The following is a 22,518-nucleotide window of genomic DNA, read 5'->3' as shown; positions in this document are numbered from 1 at the left end:
TAATGTACCCAGGTTACCGTGTCAAGCTCGTCGTTTTGGTTGTCGGCGTCCTTGGAGGATGAAACAGTCTTTTGTGTCTTCACTTGCGAAGATACCGGCTTGCAGTTCAGCAGCCGTGTCTCTAGCAGTGCGGATGCAAAAGGCTGTCATTTTGGGATCCCTGCGTCTACTTAGGCAAATGAATTTGGCCTGCTGCACTCACTAACCGCCTTGTTGTTTGGAGTGGTGCAGCAGTAATGGATGGCGCTCAGGCTGGGCCCTCGGAGAGTCGGACTCCGGGGAAAACCCCCCTGAGCAATTAATAACAAATAATAATAATGGTAATAATTACAATAATGATAATAATAATAATAATAATAATAATATAAGAAATAATAATAAGTTAGTATAATAGTATTATAATGTTAACAATAATAGTAAATACAAAATACAATTATACGAATAATTGTAGTAACAATAATAATAATTAGTGTTGATATTAACGATATTTAAAGTAGATATGATGATAGTAATCTTAGTTCATTAATAAATTGGAAACCTAAAGTATAAGAAACTTGGTGTAATAAGACAACCCCTACCCTAATATATGTATGTGTGTATATATGTATTTGTATGTATATGTATATATATATATATATATATATATATATATATATATATATATATATATATATATATATATATATATATATATATATATATATATGTGTGTGTATACGTATGTATGTATATGTATGTATATATATATTTTCAGTTTCTTATATTGTGGATATACATGTAAAAAGCAATAAATATAAGTGTATTTCGAGATAAGTTTAGTTGTATGTATTAGTGTAAGCGTCAAGCGAAGTACGAATTGTAATAGTCGAGTATATATGTGTGAGGTATGGAGCGGAGACGTGAGGTCGGAGGTTTCGAGCCGACATTTTTTGTAACTCACTTCTCCTTGAGAGCTCAGAACTGTATAATCTACTCTCTGTAATTCTCTTCATAAGCTTATATTTAAATGTTTAGTCAATAAATGAAATAAGTATATTTTACACGGTTCAATAATCAAATAACGAGTCGTTCAATATAATTAATTTCAATTCAAATTTCCTTTCCCGCACTGGAACTGAGTATTTTAATACTCCCGGGCGAAAAAAACAACGGTAGGTAACGCTAGTATCAATAAAATATTTTGCAACTAGATGGAGGCATAACAACATATATACTCCTGGTTCCACTATTGTTAAGAGGTCACTATTGTCTCACCAAAAGTTGGAATGGAACTACAACCATTCAGATTAACGCAGTTGTGCTCTTAATTACACAAAATACTCCATGAATTCCGTAATTACTCCCACTGTCAATGAATTTTAAGTCCAAATTTTTTTGCCTTCTCTAAATAAACCAATTTACTTTATTTAAGTAATGATTTCAATATTCCTAAAGGAAATAATTGCTGTAGGTAAGTCTTCATAAAATAAAATCTTCAACTCTAGATGGAGGCATAACACTACCTGTATTGGAAACGTTCATGTCGGAACGAGTCCAGTTTAAGATGATATTTAATGACAACCTTTTTGAATGGAAAAGCTTTCAAGATTAAAGTAAAAATAATCATACAAATATTGGCATTAAATTACGAATATTTAAAATCATAGATGACATTAAATTTAGCTATCACTTTACAATTGTTTTAATTTTCTTTAACAAATAAATTATAGCAAAAAAAAATTATTAAAAAAATGGACTTGTAGAAATTTTAATAAATTAAAAATAAAATTTTTTAAAAAATAATTTTTAGAACAAATTTTTGTTACAGAAAATTAAAAAATTGTCAAGTGACAGCTAACAATGTCATAAATCATAATTCAAAACACTTGATTTGTCAAGCAATTTTTTTCAAAAAACCTGAAAAAAATTTTTAAGTTTTTCATTCAATAAAATAACAACATTAATTTTATCAACAGGCTTAATTATTAATCATTTGTGAAAAGATGAAATAATTGTTTAATTTAAAGAAATTTATTGTAACTTTGCCTACTATTCTTCATAATAACAAAAAAAATGAATATTGATTATCAAAGGTGTTTCATAATTATAGACAAATTAATAATATACTAAAGTTAGCCGACATTTTTTTAATTTTTGATTTTCTTTTAATTATTAAATTAGAACTAAAAAATATTTTTAAAAAATTTCACGCAATTAAATTTTTTTTCATTTTTTTGTAATCATTTTTTCAGTAAAAAGAAATTCTAAAAATTTTTATATGTCGGCTAACTCAATTTACATGACAAATTAATGACTCTATGAAACTAACTTTATTAAGATCAATTTTCTATTGGATGATGAAAAATGAATAATCCTGAAAGAATGTATTGCGTTATAATGAATCAATTATTTATTAGACAAAGTTATACTCAGTATAATTACATCTGCCGAAAATAATGCATTCTCTGATGTTGGTCCTTAGACAGATGTAAAATTAAACTTGAATTTCAGATTTTTTATTTAAAAAAATTAGGTCATAATAGATCTTTTTCAAAATGTATTTTATTCTCTGTTTAATTTTGAATTTGAATTCTGCATGTTTTTGTGTTGAATTTATCTACTTCCTTTGAAAGAGTGCGCCACTTGAGATGTAGATACAAGCTTTTCGAGCGTCAATCCCAACATTTAAATTTACTTTTTATAATTTATTACATTGATAAGTAAAATAACAAAGGAATTATTAATTCGTATGGAAATAACAAAAAATTAACTAAACCAGAAGTTTTTATTTATCAGTAACTATGTCATTTTATTTTAATGTCAAATTGCATAAACTAGTTGGAAATTGACATAATACCCTTTTTCAGCTAAATTTTTCTAGATCACTAATCATTTGCAAGAATATCTTTCTTCGATGAATTTCCCATTTTTCCTGGAGGTAGAAGTCAATTTTCATCTAAGATATATGATGATATATATGTATCCGTGTATATATTGTATATAATGGATGTATTGAAAGGTGCGTATGTGTGTATGTATGTGTGTAGTCTCCTTACTCTGTAGATTGGTGCTTCTATTCGTAATACATTGATTTCGATCTGCGCCAAGGTGAAAAAATGATTTATGTCTCTTACCAACTCGAAATATAAATGTCCTGTAAACATTTTCAGTGACTTAAAAAATAATTATAGTAAAATATCTAAAATAGCGATTTTATTAAGTGGATGTCCCACCCACTTGTATAGTTATTGTGTGTAGCGGTCAATTTGTCGCGAAGTGAAAATTCCATATAAATGTGTCCACTAAAAAATGGTACATATGTTGTGAGATATTAAAGAGGAATAAACCTTGTGTTGGAGTTGTGTAATAAAAATGGTAAAATGAATTATGCTTTGTGAATAAAGTTTATTAATTACTAATGTAGCTTTTGTTGAAAGCGCGGGCTTATTCTTTCAGTATTGTTTTTATGGTGAAGTTTGACTTTCTCTTTCTCTCTTCTATATCTATAGATTACTAAATATATATACATAGAATATAGATGTATGCATTGTGTAGCCTTCGAAGAGGGAGAAAAAGAGAAATATAAGCGCGTGTGTACATGTGTGCGTTAGGGATGTACTGAGCGGCGAGTTAGTGCAGTCATCGGCCTAAACGGAAAAAACTAGAGCGACAAGTAATTCTTAAAGATCGATAACTTGTCACGACAATTTGACATTGTTCTGGTCCTTTGTTATCATTATAACTTACAGATTAGTTAGAGAAAATTATGGAAATTCACGTTAAGACAATGACATATCGAATAAGAAATTTTTGATTGACAGTGTGTAAGAATTCGCACATCATTTAATAATATAGTAACACTCCGGACAAATGTAATATAACCTATCATGTACGCAAGTATTAAATACATTATGAGAATGATTTTATTTTTTATTAGGATGATAATTAAAATTATAAACACTAATAACAACTAGTATTTAGCCACAAGAAATAAAATTACATTCATATTCCAGTATTATAATGCTTTTTTCTATACTTTTATCTCATCTGGGTTTATGTGTAAATATGTATGTAATTTTATTTTAATGGGTTAGGAAAAAAATAAAGTAACAAATACAATGTGTTATATGGCGCTGTCAATTTCAGTGAAAATGGCTCCAGGGCCGGATAATCGACAGGACCTTACGTCACTTGATCAAAATCAACAAGAATCCAATGATCGTATTGTGATAAATGATACTACTGACGTTGCAGCTGAGATTAGTCCAAAAGATGTGTCTAGTGTCATCAAGTCATATCATTCAATGATTGCTTCTGTTGGAAAACTGGTAAGATAGACCATTTTTTTATATTAATACTTAAATTAACAGATAATTTTATTCATTTTTTGAATTATTTTTAACAAATAAACCGCAAAAAAAAAATTTTTAAAAAAAATCAACTTATAGAATTTGTAAAAAATTATGAAAACAATGGTTTTAAAACTATTTTTGAGTACTAATTTATTTGTTAAATGAAACTAAAAAATAATGGAATATCTGCTGATTCTACTATAATTTTAAACATACATAATGCAAATCAAAAAAATTATTCTATTTTATGATACTAAAATTAACAAACTGACAATTTTTAGAATTTTCCACACAAATAATTGTAAGAAAATTTTTTTACAAAATACTACGCTCAAAAATTAATAAAAAATAAATGCAAATTTTTTTTAATATCTTTTTGGTTCCGATGTAGAGCTAGTTTTTCAATCTGAGATACAATTTTACTCAACTCTAAAATATATCTAGATATTTGATGTAAATAGTTATACTACTAATAATTATTTTATTTCAGATTAATAAACTAGCCCTTGTTTGTTAAAAAAAAAAAAAAAAAAAAACCTTAAAACTGTCTGATTCTGCCGGTTTTAGTATCATCATTATTAATTTTAACAATGTTAACAATATCGTTTTATTATGCTTAAATAAATCTTTATTGTTTATACAGTACAGTGTTCCCTGTTTAAGACATTTTAGCTGTATCTTAATTTTTCCATCAGTTACTAATAATAGAAAAAAAGATAACCTGTTATATCTTCATTAGGGAGCACTGTAGTGATTATATGAACTGTATTAAGCTTATTTAGTTATAATTCATACTCTCAGCCGACATATTATAGAATATTGGTTAAAATATTTAATTAATAACTGGTCATATGCATGTTAATTGTTATACATGAAGGGGTTAGGAATTTTAAGGGTAAAAATAACAAAAAAAAAAAAAAGTTTATTTTAACTATGTTTTTTCTAAGATCAAAATTTTCTGACCTAAAACAAATGTCGATTTTAAAAAAACGTTCCTGTTACATATATCATCTTAGATCTGATTTTTAGACATATTTTTATTTTAGTAAATCAGAACATAGTAGGAGTAATCATAAGAATCAGTTTTCTTATTTTTTTTTTGTTTTAATTACTAAAAGTCGGTTATAAACAAAACATTCTTTTTAATTTTTTCAGTCTTTTTTTTAACTTCCTGCTAAGAAAATTAAACATTTTTTTTTAAATGTAATATACTAAAAGTTTTATGATTAAATGTCAATATAAATTAAAATCTTTTAGGGCCAATTTTTCAATCCAGGATAAAATTTTATCCAATGATGAAATATATCTATAAATTTCATATATATAAAGATACTAGCAATAATAATAATACTTTTATCGTGGATTGAAAAACTGGACCTCAATCTATAAATCTAGTGGATTATATCGACTTGATATTTTATTTATAGAAAAAAAATCAAAAGTTGATGAAATACAATGAAACTTCCAATTTATTTAGTTAATTTTTTAAAGCAAATAGTCATGTATTTTACCAGCATTCATTTCACAGTAAACCTGTAACGTTCATAAAATTATTGCTTTATTGTTTATTATTATTTATACGTTGAAGTGTCATTTTATGGTCTACATAAAACATTATATAGAATTATACATAACCATAATCATCATAGATAATGATGTAATTGTTAATTAGGATCTAAAAACAATTATTATAAACTATTATAAAAATTCCAAATCTATACAGATATTTACTATCACATAATGTATACTTCTTGAATGTTAAAAAAAAATAATTCCCTTATATTTATAATAAATTGAAGGGTAAATTTGTTTTTTATAATTTATCAAAAAAGACTAAGTAAAAATAAAGTAGTTAATTAACAGCAAAATTTAACATTTTAGTCTAATGCAAAAAAAACTACTTACGAACATGATATTGAAATCAACAAACAAAGGAGAAAGTTCTTAAAAATTGTACTCATAGTATTTTTTTTTATTTCTATAGGTATAATTTTTCAAATTAAAAAATTTACAAACATCATTAGATGTCACTTATTTTCGGTATCATTATACGAGCATAAAAGTTCCAGTTTAGTTTTTATTTATTTATTTCAAGAACGAATACATGCCAATCGGCTATATATACATTTGAGGTTTTATTATAAAAATTATATGAATTAATTGATTAGATAGCTTTATTTTTATGCATGTACTTAATAACTATAAAGAAAGTTTTGAGTTGACTCTAATTTCCTACAGAAACAAATAACTATGATTGTAAACTAGCTGACTTTTAAGATTTTAGATTTCCAAACAAATGAATTAAATCAAAGAAATGAGCAATTCTAATAGAAATTTTTAAGGTTTTAAATGACACTGAAAATAGCAGACAATTTTTTAATTTTTCTTGAAAAATAAACCAGGTCTAAAAAATTTAATTTATAATTTTTAAAAGCTTCTAAATGTGGAATTAAAAAAAAAAAATTTTTTTGTTACAATTTATTTGTTGAAAAATTTCTAAAAATTATCAGATGTCTCAATTTCAGCATCATAGTTCCAAAACAAAATTTAAGTGATTTTTTCTGGAAGCTGCTTTTTTATCAAGGCAAAAAATGTTTTGAAGTCAGCTATCATCAGTTTTGTTTTTATCAAACTATCATATCGTGTGTATAATATAAATATTATTTTGTTATTGAGTCATTGAATTAAATTTATAATTGACAAACATTTTTTCGGTACAATGGGACCATTAATGTCTGGACCGGGCCATAAAATATTTATTTTAAATTTATCTCAGATAAATATTCGGAGGGAGAAATATAGTTCAAAGTATCTTGTTTCTTGTATACTGTAGGTGTCTATTGAAGTATTGAAATTGTAACAAAATAATGATATTGAATCATTAATCGGGGATATATTATTGTCATCTACGTTACTGTTAAACTTGTATCTTAGCAGTGTATAGTGACAGCCATGCTGATCACTGAGAATAGTGCCCCCGCGCCGCACCCGCTTCCAGTAATATTTTTACAATACTATTTTCATATTTAAAACCACTGAATTTTATTTTAAAATAATATCCTCAAATTATCAGCGATATATCAATAAATTCATTCACAGTAAATATTGATCCAACTTCCAGCTCTACATTTTATTTTAAGACTAGAAATAAAAAACTAAACTTGGGCAGTAAGTATACAAATAATAAAGCTTTGGTATCATTCGATCTAGCTGCCCTCTAAAAATATAAATTTTTTTTCCGACATTGCTTTGTCTTTTGTAAAGATATTTTTTTATTAATGCTTATCGGTTCAATACACTATACATTAATTTGAAAAGTCAAGAAAATTTACAAGACACTGATCATTTCTGGAATTCATTGGCAATATCTGTTTTACTATCAGTCAATAACTTTATTCGATGAAGCTAAAAAAAAAAAAAAAAAAAAAAATAGATAAATAGTGATGGAGAAAAATTTCAAGAATAAGAATCTATCGAATTAGAATTTGTGACATCTAGCGTACGAAACTTGATGATTGCGTTTTACAGGTGTAAATAAATAATTGTGGTTCTATGGTCATTATATGTGTATAATTCATCAGTTCGGGTGTTTCATCACATAATGGACTGACTCTATACTTATGTCGTTTCATAACCGTAATACTCAGCCCATGTCCTGTGGTTACTTTATTTTTACAATAAATAAATACTTAAATAGAGTCATTAATACCATTCTTATTATTAATTAACACTTGAAGTAATTAATGTGATACCAGTAATTAATTTGGTTAATCTCAGGTTAGATTTTATATTTTATTCGAACGACAATTTGATAAAATTGAAAAAAAAAAAAAAAAACTATTTATACACGTAAATATATCCTTAAATAATGTATAAATTACTAAATTTCCCGATAGAGTGTAAATTGATAAGGGAATTTTATTTATGAACAAACTTTAAAATATGAGTGTAACATAATTACCTTAATTGGTATTACTTAATTACTTGAACATGATTTTTTGTTGTTGTTGTTTTATTTTATAAGTAACCAAATCGATTGAGTTTATTTTAATCGTTAAATTTATTTTGCCAATGATAATTGAGATTATTTATTTTTGTAAACAATTTTTAAGGATTGTTAATTGAATTTATTGAATTAAAAGAAAAGGTTTGTAAATTTTGTGAATATTAATTGTTTATATTCTTTAAGAAAAAAAAAAAAAAAAAAAACAATTTACTACTAAGATCTCGAACTATTGTAGATTTTATACATAAGCCATTATTACGTAATATCTTTTTTTTGCTTCGTAATCGCGAACATTTTTAAGTTAAATATATACTTATTGCAAAACACTATAAGCAATTATATAGTGCAGTACTAACATTAATTTTTAAAAAATTTTCTTTATTAATTTATAATTTTTTTGTAAATTGTTGAATTCCTATTATAGGAAGAACCAGCGACACTGTCTACACTGAATGAAAGAGAATTACGAGCGTTGTTAGATGAAGCTATAACCTATACAGGCTCAACGAAAGATCGTGAAGGAAAGTCGAATCTTTTTAAGGTAAATATATATTTATTGTTCATATTATGATGATTAATCTCCAAATTATGAATTGAATTTTGATTTTTTTATCAATAATCACTGATTAAACAAAATTTATTATTAAGGAACTTTTACAAGAAGCAGAAGTTGATGAAACTGAAGAAGGTCGTCGAGCGGTAACAAGTTCTCGAGGTTTACCAGGATCAAATCGTCGTAGACATAAAAGAGACTCTACTTGTGAACGATTAACTCACGGTGGATCTTTACAAAATTTAGCCCAACCACTTAATTGTGAATTTGACAGTAGTTTTACTTACCTTACATCTGGTTCTAGTCATACTTATAGTGGTGGTAGAAGAAAAAGTAAAAAACATTCAGGATCTAATGTATCTGCTCGTCAAAGAGAAGGTGGTTCTTTACCGTCCAACGTAAATGCTTCTCATAGTCTCGCCTCTCTTGTTAACTTGGACCTCATTTTTGATAAAAAGGTAAACAATATTGCAATATTTATTAATTATTTAAATAAACAAAAATAAATTTTTTTAGAGAGATTTTTGTGACGAACGTACTGTTTATTATTGGACTAACAAAGAAAAATCACGATCATTGGACAAACCATCTTATGGCTGTGTAACTAAAAAAGATGATTGCGTATTTACAACTGTCGATGCTAGTGATGTAAATGATAAAAAGTGTCCAAAAGGAAAATATGTTACAAATGAAATGATCGAATCAGATGATCTATCTTCAAGTTATAAAGACGATTCCATGGTAACTTAGTTATAATTTAATAGTAACAAGTCAAATTTTAAACTATTTAATCTCTGTTAAGGTTATCTTAATCATTTATGATATTAAAAATAACAGAAACTTAACGTTTATTTTTAGTAAATTTTTAGCTATCAATTTTTCGTTATCAAAGTTGAAAAATATTTGCAAATAATATTTCAAAATCTGTTGATACATTTTTCTAAATAAGATTGTCTAATAATTAGGAATTGAAAGTTCAAACAAAACAAATTGTTTGATATTTACTGTTTTCAATAATCATATAAAAATACTTAGTATGTCCCATTTTATTTTTATTTAAGACAATGAATGAGTATGCAGGTGAAAGATTAATTGTAAATCATACATCCTAATTTAACGATCATTAACCAATTTCAGGTTAATGGATTAAATAATAAAGATGCAGTAATCAGTAATAATTTAATCAATTCACCTCGCATTATTCAGTCCAGTGTAAATGGGGAAGACACGGAGGGTATTGAGATGAAAATAATTGAACCTCGACGACCAGTTCAAGTAATATCGTGCCCTACTTTTGATACTGAAGAAACATCCGTCGATTCTTCTATCGAATTTCCTTTACACGAATATAATTGTAAGCAAGATAAACCCAAGTTTACCATAAACGGTACGATCCAGCTAACTACTTATAACAATGCCAAATGTAATGTCACTAGTGGCACTATATCCGGTGTTCAACAAAATAAGGTTACTACTTCTAATTTACTTCCTATAATGCACGTTACTGGAACGCAACCAAATATAGCTATGGGTACGTATTTTCACTGTTATTCATTATTATTATTTTTTATTTATTTGATATTATTTTGAATCTTGGATAAAATTTTTTGAACTACTTGATGAAAATATTTGAAAGATTTTCTAGCAAATCACCGAGAAAATAAAATTAATCCGTGTTGATTTTGCTTATTGGATATTATAAACTTGAGAATGACGATTAATTGGATAAAATTTTCATGACATTTTTAGAAACAAAATAATTTCAAAAGACAAAATTTTTTAATTCTGCGATTCTTTTAGTTTTAAAGTTATTAATAATTAAAACTTTTATTTTTACAATTCATTAATAATAATATTAGAAAATTATATGAAAATATATGTATTTCTCTAATAGCAGTTTCAAGACTAACTTCGCAAAATAATACAGCTAAGGATTTTTCTGTTTCAATCGATAAAAAATCAGTAGACGATAGTTATAATGCTGCGCAGAGTTATAATTCTGAACGTAAAAGACCAGAAGAAAGCATGCTCAAGAACCAAATGTTATCGTCTACAATGCTGAAAACGTTGCTGGACATCGTAATGACGACATTGATAGTCTTCTTAATTTTATTGAAAGCAAAGATTCCAAAAACAAAAAAGGAAAAACTCCCAATGGAAATACTATAAAAATTAAATCTAACACAGGCCCAAAATCAAGAAGTAAAGATAAAGATTCTAAAAAGATCAATTGCCGTCAAAGTTACAAAAATGCAACTCTCTTGAAGAAATATCTAAAACTAAATTAGAGGATCTTACAACTGAAAAAAGTTTGAGTTCAAGTGAGGCTAGCAGTTTTTCCAGTCAACACGGTAATATTATTTCATTTTTTATTTAGTTAATATAAAAAGATACATTTTTGTATGAGACATTTTAGTAAAAATGAATTAGTTGAAAACCATGATGTCAGAGTTAAAACTATATTTAAAAACGATATTAAAATAATATTGAGCTCAGAAAAAGAATCTTAAATTAATCAATTTTTCAAAAGTATAAGCGATTGAAAGAAAAAATGATCAATTTTTTTAAGCAAAGTTAGAAAAACTATTAAATAATTTCGAATACATACAAAAATATGTAATAACTCAATTCCAGCATTGTCGTAGATCCAAACTCGTTTAATAGGTAAATTTAACACATAAGTATATGTATTACCATAAATCAGGTAAAAAATTTAGGTCAATTCTAAGAAAGTCAATTTCTATGAACATCAGTACAGAACGATCTTAATAATAACAAGAAGTCACACACTTGAATGTGCTCAGTTGTTAAATTGAAAAAGTAAAAAAAAATTTAATCATTGCTTCTAGCTATTATTAAATTTAAGTACCTAACGTTTTATTATTAATTAGTTTTAAAAATATCATTGACCAAAAAAAAAAAAAAAAAAAAAATTTAAGAATTTGTTCTATTTTTTTAAGAATCTAGAAAATAAATAAGGATGAAATTGAGCTCGAAGACTTATAAAATTTTATATTTTTGAGTTAAATATCGTTTCGAAAGGTAGATGGTTAAATGTTTAGAGTTTGAAAAAGTTTGAAAATTCCGGGATATAAAATAAAGTATCGGGATTTAATAATTTTAAGGCATTGTGTCCTAAATTAAATTATGAAGCTTATAATTATATTTAGATTAGTCCAAACAATTATAAATGTCCGTTTTTGTAGGTACTATCAATGGTGGGTTATTGAAAAGAACCAAACAACGTAGCACTGGTGATTCAGTAGTTGATAGTCGTGGCGATCGACATTCTTGGGGGTCAGAAAGTCAATCATTATATTGTGATGATGTTAAAAATGAATTCAATAGTAATAATAGTAGCACAAGAAAAAATTCGAAAAAGCTAAATATTGATGTAGAACCTGAACCAGAGTTTTTGGTCGTAACAAAGAAGAAAAAAAGTAAGAGACAACGAAGAAGTTCTAGTGGTAGCCGGACTCAAAATTTAGTAAACTCTTCATCTTATTTATCAAGGAGAAGAGATTTCGTTCATGAATATAGAGCTTCTCATTCACCAGAATTCAGAAGAAAGTCCGCTTGCAGTGTACCACCAGCGATAAATCAGATAGTAGCGATTTAGATTCTGTTCATTCACTTCCTGTTACTTCGAACATTAAACACAATCTTATCAATGTTTCTCTGTCATCTGTTGGAGTACCTCAAGCAAGTTACGCAGACATCGCCCGTATGGTAACTATTAACTTGCCTCAAAATTCTGTTCTTCACACTTCACCTATTGTGCCAACTATACTTTCTGCTGAAAAGTGGACAGATGTTCCTGCTAAATCTCCATCAGAGCCAGATAAATTTCCTCAAGATTATTATCCAAGTCTTGATGAACTTCAACAATCTGACCGAAAAATTAAACAACATAACTTTTCAAATTCTTATTTAAATCATGGTTTTAGTATACATTTTGATAAACACTCATTAACAGATGATCTAAAATTAAAAAAAGACAACTGAATCTAAAAAGGCTGAAGCTCACGAAGAAGCTATCAATAAAAAAATTCAAGTTATTAAATATGTACAAGAACAAAATAATATCCCTGTTAATACTAATTATAATGCTGATCAGAATGATGTCCATACTACAAAAAAATTGAAAAATTATAACAATAACTCAACAGAACAATCTAAAATGATTGTGTCTTGTGTGAAAAGATGTTACTAATACTACCAATGCTAACATTTCATATAATTTTAAACCTTCAATTCGTAAGAACAGTCAACAAACTCTATTAAACACAAGCTGTTCAAATCAATTAGAATCCCGCGATTTAAAAAAATCGAGTAATGTTCAAGAAGAACTAAAATCATTAAATATACAGCATAATCCAGAATATAGTAAAAAAAATTGATAAACTTGAATGCTAGTGAATGTTCCTTTACATTATCAAATGATCAAATGGATTTAAAATCTATACCTCAGCCAAATTCGAGTGAATACGATAATTCTAAGCCAGTAATTAAATCTGAAAAAATATCGAAATTAGTTAATAAAGATTATTCACGAAATCCTAAGGTAACAACAACAATAACAACTTCCAATAGTATAAGATCTTCATCTACGACATCATCATTGCAGCATGAAAAAGAAGACGTAGAAACAAAAGAGTCAAACAAACATCACGTAATTACCAAAGATAAAGACTTACCAAAATGTAACTCTCATAATTCTGTTAAAAAACATTCAAGACCTGCAGTTATATTAATGGATGAATCATTATCAGATTCAACAAAAAACAAAGATGATGTTCCAAGTGAACTTACTTTTGGTTTTGAAATAAATGAACAACTGCTTCAGTCCGAAGATAAGACTAAAAAAAAGATCAACCAATTTTAGCCTCTAAACCATCTCAGTCTTCTAATAAAGTACCAATACATTTTGAAAAGACACCGCCTTCGTTTGTTGATAAAAACACAAGATACGATTTCCACGTACATCCGCCACCGCATTTATATCCACCACAACCGCATCAAATTCCTCATACACAGATGATACCAATCACATATTTTGGGTACTCACCAAGATTTCAACCACCAAATAATTATGTCTCACAATCATTAATTGCACCTTCAAATGCAATAACAAAATATAATCTTTCTAAAGAAGATTTTTCAGCCCGTTTTATTGCACCTGAAGAAACAGTTGATGTCAAAAATTATAACCACGACAAAATTGTTTCGTTTGTTGGGTTAGGTAAGTAATTATTATATTTTTTATTATTATTATTGTAAATCTACAAGTTTTTAAAGTCATATATTAATAGATATATATATATAAAAAAACAATTTGGTTACTATGTTAGCAAGAGACTCAGTTGAATAATTTTAAATGTCATATTTTTTAAATGCGTTATAAATATGATTATGAAAAGATTATTAAGATTAAAATTGAAAATTTTTGGTAATTATTTACAAGTGGGGTCCAACATTTTAATTTTCAATTTTTCGAACGAAATTTTTTTGAAAATTTTAATATATTTGTTTTTTTCTTTCTTTTCTTTAAAATACATAAAAAAAAAAGAATAATTAAAAAAAAAAAGTTGATTACTTTAATTTTAACAAATTTTCAAAAAATTATAAATTTTTAGAAAATTGTGATATTCAATATATTTTTTTTTTTTTTAATTGTTCGTTTTTTTATGTACTTTAAAAAAATATCAAAAACATAAAAAAAGATAAAATAGAAATTTTATCCAAAAACATGAGAGCCAAAATTTTTTCCAATTTTTAAAGGCAAAAAAACTATCGAAATCTTCATTTTTTTCTTTTTACGATCTTTATTATTACAAATGTGCCGTAAAAACTAACAGAATTAGAAAAATTAAAAATGTTAATTTTTCACCTAGATATGGCTACAAATAGGGTAGACCCCACTTGTAAATAATTACTAAATTTTTTTATATAAACTATTATAAAATTTTAATTTAATAACATTTAATACACTATTTTAAATTATCATATCTTTGGTTACAGCGTGGGATGCGGTGATGCGTGAAATTCCAGTAACTGAAGCAACAGGTCGAGTACAATATTACAGCGGTCAATGAAAACAATGTGCAAAATAAACATTGGAGTAATGAACATTAAAAATTTTTAAAATCATAAAAAAACTTATGATTAAATCTAAAACTATGATTACATCTTATAGGGTGCAGTGTAAAAAGTGAAAATGTGAAAAAATGTGTTTAATACTTTATTTTATTTTTGTTTAAGTTATAACTCTATTTAACATATGGTTCCATAAACATTAAAAATGGAAAAAAGTATTTCGAATGTACATAAACCTACAATTATGGAGTGAACAATTAATAATAATATAAATAAGTGTTAAGCGAAGAGTTTTAAAGTTGGGCAGTATAATTTAAGTTTAACAATGAACTTCATTAAAGCGGAAGAATGTAAATAATTTAAAAACAGAGTGAAATATTTAGTGCATTAAAAGTGATACTTGGAAAAATATTAATCACTTATTATATACTAATTTTAATTGAGATGATATCAATTGTTAATATATATATGTGCGTAAATATAAACAAATATAACAAAAGATTAAAAATTTTCGCATTGTGAATTTGTGAACGGATTAATCTATTGTGTAGATAAATAATATTTAGTCATTTGAGAATTTTTCGTTTTCTCAAATAAGAGGCCATATAAAACTACGATAGACATGCGTGTATATATGTGTATATAAAACTAAAGATATAGTAAACATAGGTGAACATAGATAATCGAACATTCAATAGAACACAATACACTCACACGCACGCATGCGAACCTGTAATAAAATGCAGACTATACGGCATATAGCATAGTCAAAATATTATATTTGACTGTATATTTTGCAAAAAAGCTTCCAGCTGCGGCATCAAGTAAAGATTTCATTGATAAAAACTAATATATGTTAAATAAAAAAGCTGTAGCTAAATAATTATAGAAAAAAGCTTCACAAGGATATTTTATTTATAGCATCTTATTGAGTAAGTGATATTCAGTTCCTATGATTACTAATATTTCATTCTAATGCAATTGGTTTTCAAACCACAAAGTAAATAATGAAAAACTTTTGTATTGGCTAGTACCCATTTACTTACGACCTCCGTATGTTAAATTTACATTCAAATATCACTCTAATCATAAATAGTAATATATAATGTATTAATTGCATGCCTCAAATGGGGCGATGTTTTCTTTTTTATTTTTCACTATTTTTTTTTTTTTTTTTTTTTTTTTGATTTTTTTAGTTTGAAAATATATTGTTATTCAGATTTGAAATTATTAGAATCATCATATTTTAACAAAACCTCATTTTTTTTTCACTTTGAATAAAATATCCTTTGATGATATTTTCGTCATACTTATCCGGCTGTAGTTTAATCTAAAAAATTAATGTATAAATAAATAAATATACATTAGATTTATGCATTTTAGATCGATATATTTTTAATAAAGTTTTAACTTTATATCTTGTAAAATACGTTAAAAAAATTTTGATCAAACTTGAGACATTTACGTGAATTTTAGGTTGCTAAAAATTATTTAAAACTTGACCTATTAAATTTTGACATTATTTGAGACTGAAACTAGCAGTCAAATAGCAGCAACGGAATGGATAACGCAGGCGATTTTCAATTCAGCTGTATACTTTTTTGGCTGCATAAATTTTTAACGTATACCACAAAATTACAAGTTTAAACTTGGGAAAAAATATCGATCTATGTACAATGTGTCGCCTAATACATATTTATGTATGTATACACACAAAAATATATATCAATGTAAAATAAATGATTTCCCATTTTTATCGCACAGACTTGTTCACTAATAAATGATTAGCAATTTGAACATTGAAGAAAAAACAAAAAGATTTTTTTAAAATCAATTTGAAAACCTCTTTGAATCTAGTTATTAAAGTGAATTATAAAAACAGCTTAATGTTTATCTATCTAAAAGTTATAAACTAGCTTTTTTAATTGAAAAAATTGTTGCTTGAACATATATAATCTAAATTTACATGGGTACATTAGATAATGTAATTACTGTAAAAATTATAATATAAATCATTATGTTATTCAACAATTTAATTTTCAAAAATTATTAATAATGTGTTTCAAATCATAATTGAGTTATTTTAATTATAACTAACAAATCTATGGAATAATCCAATTATACTCATTTCATGTAATATCAAGCTTTAAATGGAAATTAAGATAATAATGGAATTGGTTTATCAGTGCCCCACTATTGAAATTAATTTCGATATTTATATAATTTCTTGATACTTAATTAATCTATAAAAATCAACATAAAAGAACTATACCCTTATTCAAGCAGCAATTTAAAAATACGAATAATATAAATAAAAATATTTTACACAGTGAAATAATTTATCTTTTTGAAATAAACAAATAAAAAAAAATACAAAAAAATTAATTATTGTATGCGAAAGTTTAAGAAAGAGATGTTTTGTTTATTGCTAAATGAAAACGAAATATGCGAGGGATGAATGTGATATTCGTGTATTTAGTATTAATAATAAATAATCATTACTAATTTAATTTTATGAAAGATAAAAAAATTTTTATTTTTTCGTTTACTTATGTTATCTTTTTTTTTTTTTTTTTTTTTTTTTTTTTTTCATTTTTTCTCTATTAAAAGAATGCGATTAAAACTGTATTATATAAAGTAAAAAAGTTTATTTGGGTGATAAAAAAAAATGCCAAATTAAAAAAATTTTACGATAGTTTATTCAACAGAATGAAAGCTAATCATATTTAAGAAAAAAATGTATTTCTTTTTTCGAGTTCTTAAATATTTAGAAACTATAATTACTGTATGCTTGAGCCTAAAATAATATTAAATAATTAATGTTAATATTTAAATAATTTTATAACTAAACTAATTATATTGAAACTATTTATTATTTTTATTTCAAATATCTGAGAAATATAAAGTAAATTTCGTTTGTTCAGTTAATTATTTTTATTTATTCTTTTCATATTCATTTAAAAAAAAAAAAAAAAAAAAAAAAGAAGAAGTTATTTTTTTGTGTTCAATATTGTTATTTTAAAAACTTGAGTATGCTCCTTAAAATTAATAAAAATAACTTGGTGTTTGAAACGCAATATGAAATTCAGTATCAAGAACATTTTTATATTGAAAAATATAAAATTTCTTTATTTGAAAGCCTGCTAAAAATAATAATTAGCTTATATTAAAAAAAAATATTTATTTTTTGTTGTAAAATAAAACACTTTGTATTGTATATAAAAAATAAATAAATAATATGTAGCAAAACCATATAAAACATCTATAAAATAAAAATAACTGTGGGTATAATAAAATATAAACAATCGATGTAACTGCTATAGTAATTGAATTAATCATTTTGCCATAATGCATAAATATGATAACATGATTAAAAAATGATAAAATAATAACTTCTATATGTTGACTAATAATATTCAAACATAAGTGACATTTAAAACAGATCAAAATTTTTAAATTTTACTTATTTTAAAAATGTTTTTGCATTCACTTGAAATCTTAAAATTATATTAATTGTTTCATCATCGAGATTGATCGATCAAGTATTGTGTGCGAAAGGATGAATGAAATTAATTTCAGACAAATGTCAGTTTAACCGCTTCTAAATTCAATATTCCAAGTTATTTGCAACAAAAAATTGTTAACATTGAGTTATAATTTAGTTTCTACTCGAGATAAAAATCTGATAAGTTTTGTTCGGTAATTTACATTTGTCTGTAATTGTCAAATTATCCATACAAGTTGTACTGTATGAAAATATAATTTACAGAAAAAAATTGTGTGGTTTTTTTTTTTCCATATTTTGTGTCATTTATTATCCAAAATGTATTTTTAAGATTTTTTAATTTAATCGAAGAGTTAATGAAAATCATTAAATTATTATAACTTTTAGTTTTAGAGTATTATTAAATTTCAGATATTAGAAATAGAATTATATTTAATTATTATCACGTAAAAATATTATTATTCTGGCTTAAATAAAAATATTTTTACAAAAATTTTCTATATTAACAAACAGCAAAATTGAATTATTATAGGAATTTTAGTTAATAATTTTAAATAGCAAACGTATATATATTTATGTTGCTTTGTTATTAATATTTATCAATAAATATAAGATTTGTTTTATTTTAATAAACCAAATTTTAATTTGAAAAACTGTCATCTGAACTCTGTAAATAGAACGTATTTATAAACAAATATTGATTGACAAAAAAATATAATAATGCATCTTCTATGAAAATAAAAATAACGATTACAGCGATAAATAAATCATTTTCAAAAGTTATTAGAAAAAAGTGATTAAATTTTACGTTATTATAGATTTGTAGACCGCATTAAACCTTTATGTAAGATACTGTGATATATCATTGTTTATTATTTGTTTTGATTGTATTTGATCAAATAAAACCGAGACAAGAAACTTAAATAATAATTGTTATTTCCATTCCAAAAATATATAACTGACCAAGTAATGCTAGATAGTTGCGATATATCATAAAATATAAATTATTTGCTCCAATCGATGAGAGAAGCTAAAGTACCCAGTACTTAAACAAACAGGCTTTTCGAATTGTTGTAATACAAGATCCGTATATTTATTATGATTAATATGCGCATACTATAATTATTAAATGATAAAGTAATTGATTTCTGTAAATTTTTTCAATTATAAATCAATACAATATTTTTGATTACTTAAAAGTTGACATGTCGAGAATAGCCGATAAATGCTATTTTTTTCATGAAAAAGTTACTAAATCGTGAACCGAACAATCAGTAAAAAAAAAAAAAAAAAAAAAAAAAAACGGTATATCATCATTTTAAATAAAAAAATTGTACCACTGAATGAAATATTTTTTCTAAATAATACATATTTTTTGGCAAAGACATAAATTATAATTTTTATATTAAATTTTAGCGTTTAACTATACCTCCAAATGTTGAAAGCGGTATCCAGAACTTGAACAAGCTGAAGCCGTATAATTTTAACAGCACTATTACTTATAATGGGTTTATAGACTAGCGATTAGCATTGGGATTTGAATTAATTTCTGCAAAGTAAATGAATGTCATAGCTAAAAATTAATGTAGTTAAAAATTATTGAACGTTTTGAATTGAGTTTTTTATTTATAATTGAAAATTTGCTTTGTCATTTGTAAAAAATCTAATTATAAAAAATTAAATTTAAATATTTCTCATTTTTAAATGAACATATAATAAATATTCATAGCATTATTTTTAATATTATTCAACAATATGTTATAATTCTTTTGATATTTCAATAAAACATTGAAAATTTTGCTGTGCTTATTGCCGTATATTTTATTAGTTCAACTACTGTTCCCGGAGTGTTCAACTATTGCGGCTTGTCAGAATTGATCTTAAAAACGTTGTCTAAATATAAATATTCAATTATCGGCGTTGTTTTGTGCTTTAATCAATTCAAAATTGTTTATATTTTTATGAAAATCACTAATTTGAACTAATAATTGCACCTTTTATATTAAAAGTTGGGTCAAATACATTTTACTTTGAAACCTGTTCAACTACTGGATACTTTACCTTATTAGTGGAAATCTATCTTTATAAATGTATTGTAGTTTCATGAAATTAACAAAGTCACACAATTAATCAAAAAATTAAGAAAGTTTTATTTAAGAATTATAAATTTATAAAACATGAACTAAAATGATTATATTGTGTGATTTCCACTATCTGAATATCCAAAAAACAATTCATGATTTTATTTAACTTATGAAAAATTATTTGCTAAGAATTATAAAGACCAACACTAAAAATTAATGTTGTAAAATCCAAGGATGAGCAAGCACACCGTCCCAGGGTAATCGCTGTTCAGGTTTGACAACAATTAACTGAAGAAAAAAATATATAAATTTAATAAAAATTTCTTAAATTAAATTTTATTATAAAATTACCTTTGAAATCAAATCACGAGCACCTTCACTGACGTAATTTGGGAATGTGCATTGTGCATTTACTATTTTAGAACGAGTTCCTTCATAAGTTTCAGCCATAAAAGGTGGATTGCCAGTCAATAGCTCATAGCATAATACTCCAGCTCCCCACAAATCAACAGTATGGTCATGTGATTTACCAAGAACCATTTCTGGTGGTAAGTAATCAAGTGTACCACATAGAGTTTCTCTTCGAGAAGAAGGTGCGTGTACAGACCATCCAAAATCAGCTATTTTCAGTTCACCGTCTCTTCCTAATAGTAAATTTTCAGGTTTGATGTCACGATGAATTACTTTTTTACTGTGACAATATTTCATAGCGTCTGCTAATTGACGTATGTAAGGCGCGGTTCTAAAAAAATTATTACGTAAAATACATATAAGCTTAGACAATACTTTTTGTCGTCATAAATTACCTTTTATCATCGAATCGTCCATTGGATGCTGCTTTTAAAGCTTTATACAATTCACCATTTGGTGCAAACTCCAAAATAAAATATACTCTTCTATCATCATAAAAGTAACCGTACATACGTAATATGTTAGGATGTCTGTAAAATAAAAATTTTTATTTAATTTTGTTTTTACTAGCTGCTACTAATTGCAATAATAAATTTAATGTAATAATTATTTACCGTAAATGAGTTTGGATTTCAATTTCTCTACGTACTTGATGTTCTATTTTCCTTCTTCTATTTGATTTATAAAGAGCACCTTCATGGCAATTATAAATTTTGTTCTTTTTCTCTAGCTAAATATACGTTTCCAAATTTACCTTTACCCAATGGTTTACCAATTTCAAAGTCAGTTAATGTCCATTTTTTTGTTTGATTGGATTGTTTATTTAATGGACGTAATTTATCATTATGATTTGTATTATCAATTTCTTTAAGAGATTTAGATTCAGGATTTGGTTCCCGAGGGACTGAATTTTGAGCATCATCGTTCTTTTTGTCTAATGCTTCGAAATTAAATGTTCCATCTCTAATTTTAGAATTTTTATACCTAAAATTGTTTTCCGACTTTTCCTCATTTCTATATACATTTTCTTTTTTTTTTGATTGGATTTGAATTGCTTACTAGTTGAATCTTGGATTAAATTATTGTGATTTAAATTAGTATCCATTTCTGTAAATAAAAAAATACAATTAAGAATTCGTATTATAAAACAATTGCTGCAAAATTTCGTGCTAATACTGAAAACAGCATGACATTGATGTTAACAGATACTTGATAATTTTTGATTTTTCTTGAAATATAAACTAAGTATAGAGAAAATTATTAAAAAAATTCCATTTGTAATAATTTAGAGCTTCTAAAGATTAATTTTTTTAAAACAAATTTTTCTTGCTATAATTTGTTAGTTAAAGAAACTCTAAAAATTATCAGATGTCTCAATTTCAGTATCATAAAACAGCAGACATGAGAAAATTTTTTTCTACAAATAAATTGCACATCATTAAAAATTTATTTGAAACTTAATAAAAATAATAACAGGTTTTTAGTAAAACAGAATGAATGCATTTTATCTTCAATATTAAACATGCTCTGAG

General features: G+C 25.4%; 2 protein-coding genes across 2 annotated transcripts; one reads left to right on the top strand and one right to left on the bottom strand.

Moving 5' to 3' along the window:
• Positions 1 to 2,747: 2,747 nt before the first annotated feature.
• Positions 2,748 to 17,496, top strand: Tyf (twenty-four). The gene is given in 16 exon segments (XM_074258894.1): positions 2,748 to 3,868; positions 4,126 to 4,307; positions 8,762 to 8,878; positions 8,986 to 9,348; positions 9,407 to 9,631; positions 10,028 to 10,421; positions 10,785 to 10,895; positions 10,898 to 11,110; positions 11,113 to 11,241; positions 12,097 to 12,480; positions 12,483 to 12,880; positions 12,882 to 13,066; positions 13,098 to 13,279; positions 13,282 to 13,755; positions 13,758 to 14,132; positions 14,912 to 17,496. Coding segments are annotated over 15 exon segments (3,801 nt in total). The 5' UTR covers positions 2,748 to 3,868; positions 4,126 to 4,130; the 3' UTR covers positions 14,986 to 17,496.
• A 3,121-nt stretch (positions 17,497 to 20,617) lies between these two features.
• On the bottom strand, positions 20,618 to 22,040 carry LOC141537731 (aurora kinase A-A-like). Its single transcript, XM_074258882.1, is given in 5 exon segments — positions 20,618 to 20,863; positions 20,927 to 21,317; positions 21,382 to 21,516; positions 21,601 to 21,647; positions 21,650 to 22,040. Coding segments are annotated over 5 exon segments (684 nt in total). The 5' UTR covers positions 21,686 to 22,040; the 3' UTR covers positions 20,618 to 20,788.
• Between the last annotated feature and the right edge of the window lie 478 nt (positions 22,041 to 22,518).

The sequence above is a fragment of the Cotesia typhae genome, unplaced genomic scaffold (assembly GCF_013202065.1).
Source record: "Cotesia typhae breed Kobodo isofemale line unplaced genomic scaffold, CoteBio_Ctyphae contig_142, whole genome shotgun sequence".
Taxonomy (NCBI): Eukaryota; Metazoa; Arthropoda; class Insecta; order Hymenoptera; family Braconidae; genus Cotesia; species Cotesia typhae.
Note: the sequence above shows the minus strand (reverse complement) of the source record. Positions and strands in the feature narration are given on the sequence as shown.